The following is a 7106-nucleotide window of genomic DNA, read 5'->3' as shown; positions in this document are numbered from 1 at the left end:
TATATAATTATTTTAAATTTTGAACACAAAACTCAAATATTTAAGTCTATTATCGGCTTTTTTTACCGTATTTAATCGAGAAAAATATTCTTTAGTGCATTTAATAGAGCAAACAAAATAAATTGAAACGTCCGGCAAAGCACTTGTTAAACCAAATTAAATGCCGCTCACTTTTGTGCTCAAATTTAGTCCAAAATTCTGTAATGTATTGAACATGAACGTGCTATTACAAGTAATTAATGAAACTGCCTCTCCTTTATGCAGAATCTATTGTAAATAATGAAATATTGAATTAATTAAACACGCACATTTGAAACTAAACCTCTCACTCCTCAGCACCCATCATTAGAATTACATCGCGTATGTATTTATTGTCTGGAATTGTAATTAAACTCCTTGTTGCTGCTTTAAATACCAGTAAGCGATTATATTTTATTCTTTAACGAATTTTTTTATTCAGTTCAATTTTGATAATAATAAATTTTTAACAATAAAAATTTGGGCCAGATGTGATTTTTATTTTAATAAAAAATCAACTCGATCAAAAATTCTCACATATAAAATGAAGTATTGAATTCTCACTTAATTAAAAAAGTAATGTTTGGCCAGCCGTTATAATATCAATGATAGGGTAATAGGAGCGAAAAACGCTGAGCTGATAATCTCTTTTATTTTTTATTATTATGATTGAATTCTCAAGTGACGAGGCAAGCGGGAATCTCATGTTTTCAGCAATAGAGGAAAATAAATCAAATTTTTAAATTAAATTGAAGGTTATTAATTGGAGATATTATACAAAAGTGTATAGAGGAGGTACTATCAAAATAGATAGATAAAAAAGATAATGATAAAGTTAGCGATGGAGAAAAGATAGAAGAGTCGACATGGGAGGGAGTTTAGGACAGTATACGCTGGCAAGTAGGGCTTCCATGGCTTCCGCCACGACAAACCAACGTCGATCGCCTTACCCGTCGATCGTTTTGCTCCTGCCACCTCACCTAAGTACTCGCCTACCACTCAGCTGACAGTGCACTTACACTTAGACACTTATATATATACGCGTTTACTAACATATCTAAAATGCATGTACTATCATCAGCCGATTATAACGTCTATTGTTGTTTCCCTTTTTCACTTAAGAAACTTGTAGTGATTGAACAATGAATACTGCAAAATCTAGGTTCTTTAATAGAAGAGTAATAAATATCAATTTAGCAATTTTCTCTTAGAAATAAAATCTTAGAAAGGAATAAAGCCTTTTTTAATTACCCTATTCCCACCTGAGGGAATATACAGCTTAAGGTGGAATCCGCACAATCAGAGACTTGGAAAAATTAGATAAAGAAAGTTTTCCTTTGTAGCCAGCTCTTTGTTTAACAAAAAGTATTATATGGATAGCCTCTAAAAGAATGAAGTTTTAAATAAGCAGAAGTTAACATTCGTTACCTATGCTATTTTTATTTAAAAATATTAGAGATCAGAATTCCTGATCGGATCCTTTAAAAATTGTATTAAAAAAAGTATGTGGAATATAAAATATATAGTATACATTCTATCTGTTTTATGTTTATAATATCTGGCAATCAAGAACTCACAGTGATAAATAACAATTATTAATAAGTACTAAATAGAGCATGGGCTTCTAAAACAATTTAAAATACATACAAAAGTGCACCACCAGTCAAATTGATGAAACTGTAATTGATGACTTAGATGAATAAAATTTAAGCTCCACGTGAATTTACTGTAGCAAAATATTGGCGATTAAATAACAATCGGGTGGCTGACAATGCTAGACTGGCTCTACTGTGACAATGATCGACTATCTAGAATTCTATATAGAGTGCGACCACTTTGGTTAACTTAAACAACTTTCATTAGAAAATATCATAAATTTTCTCGATTCACTTTCATTTTCATATTTAATTGTTTATTTACAGTTGTATTTTATTGTTTTTAAGTAACGTGAACGTTAAAGAGAAGTCAGGAACTTACATAAATGACCCCCATAGTCAATAGTGTCAGAACGATTAAAAACTTGCTTGCAGTATCGAAATATAGCATCAATCTGATAAGCTTTTAATAGAAGTACTTTAAACTTCCTTCAATACAAACACATCAAATGATTTTCTTGTTAAGATAACAAGCATCATTAAAAACTGTTGCCTTCATATTTGTACCAGGTGAATTACACTAATTAATAGTAAATTTCTGCAAATCACTAAGTCAGACTCCGAAATCTAATTTACAACAAAATCTGTTCAAACCTAAACATCAGAGCTCCAAAATATAAAGCTTCCTCTTGTCACTAAATTTTGATGGAATATCTAAAAAAAACTATTCCTCATCTTCGCAGAAGACCTGGACGATGACAACCCAAATGAAGACCGCCTTCATCGCACCCGAAGTCCGTCCACTGGCGACGAAGGTCATGACGATCTTGGTGACGACAACGACGGTGCAGACGGCGACGGAGAAGGTGAATCCACTGGCTCAGCAGGCCACCATGGTACCAGCAATGGCAACAGTGGCCAAAATCTGCAAGGCAATGTCGACGGTCGTGATTCCGGAAACATAAAACGCAAGAAGAAGACTCGTACAGTCTTCTCCAGATCTCAGGTCTTCCAACTAGAAAGCACCTTCGACATGAAACGCTACCTATCTTCCTCCGAGAGAGCTGGTCTTGCAGCCTCATTAAGGTTAACCGAGACCCAGGTAAAAATTTGGTTCCAAAATCGTCGAAACAAGTGGAAAAGACAACTCGCAGCTGATATTGAAGCCGCCAATATGGTTCACGCTGCGCAGCGTCTAGTGCGCGTTCCAATTCTTTACCATGACGCCTCCGCTGGTAATGCAGTTACCGCTTCTGCCGCTAGTGTCTCAGTTTCACCCCAAACTCAACAGTCACAAAATGCAACCCCGTCGTCTCTCTCACATTCCGCCGGTGTCGGACCGGTCAGCGTTGGCGTCGGCGTCGGCACATCCTGTGCGCCCACCACCGCCCAACAAATCTTTTATTCCCATCACCATCACCATCACCACCACCCAGGTCACGTACAAGCCCACAGTTTACTCCCCCACCAAGTACACCCACAACCACCACCTCCTCCGCCACCACCCCCGAATCCACAACCCCCTCCCTCCTCGACTCAATAACCGACCCCCATCGACACGTCCCACCTCTTCTCCCAACCCCCTTCGCCCAACCCCTGCGAGCCATACCTTCACTATTTCCCGACGATTCGAACTCGCCCGATTGTCCAAATAGTTCATATCGACGAGTAAACGAGCGTTCATGATTATATTATATAAATGTATATATGTATGTCTACGGTGAGAACACTATTTTCTATGCCCGTCCATAACGTAGTCTCAGATAGCGTGCTTCCACTCGAAGACTGAGGTAAGTTAGATCTTAGAAGCTTTGGTACTGTAGTAGATTTTACTGCATTTTAGGAAAACACCATTTTTCTTTTAATTAGTGAGCCTATTTACACCATTAATTTTTCTATGGCCCAGGAATTGAAAGAGCGGTCTTGCCAACAGAAACTCGGGACTAAGTACCTTAATTCACGACTTAATCTCGAGTTTATGAAGGTAATAATGGCAATACTTTTTGCGATTTAAAGATATTATATCAGTTTCTCATCTACAGAAAAGTATATGTGGTTTAAATATGTTCAATAAGTAAAACTAATTAAAAAATTACTAAATGAGTTGTCGAATAATATGGCAGTAAATTTTACCTCAGTAGGCAAATCTGCTGCGGTGTAACCTGACTCACTTATTAAATTTCGAGCGATTCTTGTACGCGCACGTGATATAATTGCAACTCCTGTAATGTATATTATTGTTTGTTTGCTGGATAATAGTGTAGTATGATTACTGAATGAATGCTGACTGAAATTAGTGAATAATAAATAATGATGAATGAGCCTTCTAACTGTGTTTAGAAGCAAATAAAGATACTAGTTAAACTATATGGTGGTGATGCTTATATCTGTCTGTTGATTTTTTCACTAAGGCGAACTTGTTCCTACCCCACATTGAATCCTGTGAAATATCTTCGTACAAACTTAAGGTATCGTGAAATATATTGTACAAAATTATAAGCATTAATATTCTTATTGAAGGTCGAAAACATCTTTTATTAGTTAGTTCCAACCGAGTTCCTGAGTCCTAATCACATGAAACAACTTCTTTGGTCGTCACTTTGAAGAATTCTATCTCGGAATTGTAGATGGGAAAGTATCGCCTTGTTTGGAAACTCTGGAAGCTTCAATATTATATTTTTCTCATTAGATATACTTTCTATGATCGAGATGGTTACGTACTTCTAATAGCCAGTGCAACTATGGTTTCCCATAAGCAATAAAATTGTTACTAAATTTTTGAATTTTTAGTGCTCCCTTTTCATTTCATTTCTTTCCTTTTTCCACCCTTTGACTTTCGACATTGCCCGATAAAATCAAGAGCAAGAGGTGACAACCATAACTCCAAAATTAAAAATCTAATATTTCTTGCTGGCAGATTCTCTTGATGTTGATTTTAATATTCTCCCTTTGTTTACAATAAAAAGTAATTCTTAACGCTAGATAAATCCAATCTATCTCGTGTTCAGTATTCCTGTATTTGAATAAAACGTCAAATTTATAAAAGCCATCGTTCATTGTGCGCAGTCATCCTCGACTTTTGTTCGATATTTCACAGTTGTGTAACTTCTCTTATTGCGCACGCTAAGCTTCATATTTTTCTTCTCTACGCTTCATCTCAATTTATGAAACAATGGACTCATAAACCCTTTTTTTCGTACATATACCCTTCAGCAACCCAGCTTTGGTGAAAGTACAAAACAATGTCCACAAATCTACGCACTGGTAGAATTTTAATTCAGTAGTTTTTTATATAACCTGTTGATTTAAAACATTAAAAAATAGATTATTAATAACATATTGAAATTTATGCAACAAAAATTAGCACAAAGCTATGAATTATATCGGGATTCATTCAAATGAGAAATACAATTTCTCAATGTCAGCTTTAAAATTAAGATTTTATATTGTTCCCACATCGGAACTATATATGATGAAAAATTTCTTCAATTAAAAACCTCATGCGAGATACTCATTTTTTATAAACTCATCCGTGTAGCGCAACATCGAAAAATTATCTCATTATCTTAATTAGAGAAAGTGTTTCTTCCTAATTATAAGGTACTGTTATAAGTACATTGCTAAATAAAAATACAGAATCTAAGAATTAAAGCACGCAAATGAGTAATTCATCTCCTCTTCTCCATATGATTGTATATAAGCTGTATAGTTATTGACCCTATTCACATTGAAACCTATTTTTACCCAGCCTAGATTAAGCTATTCCCTAATATTGATTAACGATCACAGGCATTTCATGTCTCCAAATTTGTATTAAAGTAGTTTTCGTTGATGGTTGCGAGCTCATTCAATACAGTTTTCAAGCAATAGCTCTCAAATTCTTCTTTTTTTGTTGAAGTCTACACTGCCGGCGTTGGCAAATAACAATCTTGCCAGCGCCGACAAGGAAGCTGGTTGCCGCCCGTTTTTTTTTACGAAAAGCGAAAAACCTGAAAATGTCATATTCAATGTTGAAACTGATTAAAAAAATAAAAATAAACGGTTAGCATTTTTCCATGTCAATTAAATTCATTTAATTAAATTATTTATCTAAATTACATAAATAGCCAATTATTAGAGGAGAATTACCGATTTTATTATTTCATTGGATAGATTTTGAAAAATAAAAAGACATGAAGAAATGTTTATAGTAAGAAATTATTTTTTACCAAAATATATTAAAAAATGTAGCTTCTTCCCATTAGCCTAGTGTTATTATTTGGCCCCTGGTATTAGCCATATTGCCACTTGACGTTGGAAAGAAGTAGGGGTTTGACCAACATTATTTTTGTGATGAAAAAATTGGTGCATTCCTACCCCCAGAAGACCTTTGAAAGGGTAGGAGTTTGACTATCCTTATTTCTTTCTTTGACCAATCACAGATGTGAACATCTCCCCGGAGAGGTTGGAAAGGGGTAGGGCTTTGACCATAGTTATTTCTATGATCAGTAACAGGGGTGTCTTTCTACCCCTACGAAACGTTGGAAAGGTCTAGTTGTTTGACCAACCTTATTTCTGTGACCAGTCACAGGGCTGACTTCCCTCCCGCATGAGTCTCAGGATAGATGTAGCGATTTGAACAAAATTATTTTTGCGACCAGACAAATTAATGCCTCCCCGCTGTCAGGAGACGTTGGAAAGGGGTATGAGTTTGACCAACCCTATTTCTGTAACCTGCCACAGGGGTGCCTTTTCTCCCCCACGAGACGTTGTACAGGGATAGTGGTTTCACCAACATTATTTTTGTGACCAATCAAATTGGTGGCTTCCCGGCCCCAGGAGACGTTGGAAAGGGGTAGGAGTTCGACAAATATTATTTTTGTTAACAGTTACAGAGTGCCTTCCCAACCTCCAAGAGATGTTAGAGAGATGTTGCGGTTTGACCAGCGTTATTTTCGTGAGCAGTCAAATTAATTCCTCCCCGCCCCCAAAAGACGTTGGAAGGGGTGGGAATTTCACCAATGTTATTTCTGTGATCAGTAATAGGGATGCATTCCTACCCCCAAGAGACGTTGGAGAGGTGTAGTGATTTAGCCAATATTACGTCTATGACCAGTAAAAGGGTTTTGTTCTGCTCACACGTGACGTTGGGAAGGAGTAGACGTTTGATGTACATTATTTTTGTGAGCAGTCAAATTAATGCCTTCTCAACCTCAGGAGACGTTGAAAAGAGGTATGAGTTTGATGAAACTTATTTCTGTGACCAGTCATAGGTGTACCATCTCTCCTCAACGAGACGTTGGAAATGTTTAGTGGTTTGACCGTTTCTATTTTTGTTACCAGTCAAAATGGGGAATTCCTGCCCCCAAGAGACGTTGGAAAGGAGTAGGAGTTTGACCAACCTTACTCATGTGGCCAGTCACAGGGTTACCCTCGCCAATCCACGTGTCAGTAATCGTAATTTTTGAGCCGTAAATTAACGATGAAATGAGATATATACTGATATATCTGGAA

At 36.4% G+C, this 7106-nt stretch overlaps 1 protein-coding gene across 1 annotated transcript in view; it reads left to right on the top strand.

The window, feature by feature from the left end:
* Positions 1-4106, top strand: part of LOC117167473 (homeobox protein Hmx) — a 39194-nt gene extending 35088 nt beyond the window's left edge. The window contains exon 3 of the mRNA XM_033352440.1: positions 2357-4106. Coding sequence (XP_033208331.1) covers positions 2357-3156 — 800 coding nt within the window. The 3' untranslated portion in view covers positions 3157-4106. The remainder of the gene's footprint in view (positions 1-2356) is intronic.
* The last annotated feature ends 3000 nt before the right edge of the window (positions 4107-7106 follow it).

The sequence above is a fragment of the Belonocnema kinseyi genome, chromosome 2, assembly GCF_010883055.1.
Source record: "Belonocnema kinseyi isolate 2016_QV_RU_SX_M_011 chromosome 2, B_treatae_v1, whole genome shotgun sequence".
NCBI lineage: Eukaryota > Metazoa > Arthropoda > Insecta > Hymenoptera > Cynipidae > Belonocnema > Belonocnema kinseyi.
The sequence above is the reverse complement of the archived record's forward strand: the minus strand, read 5'-3'. Positions and strand labels throughout refer to the sequence as shown.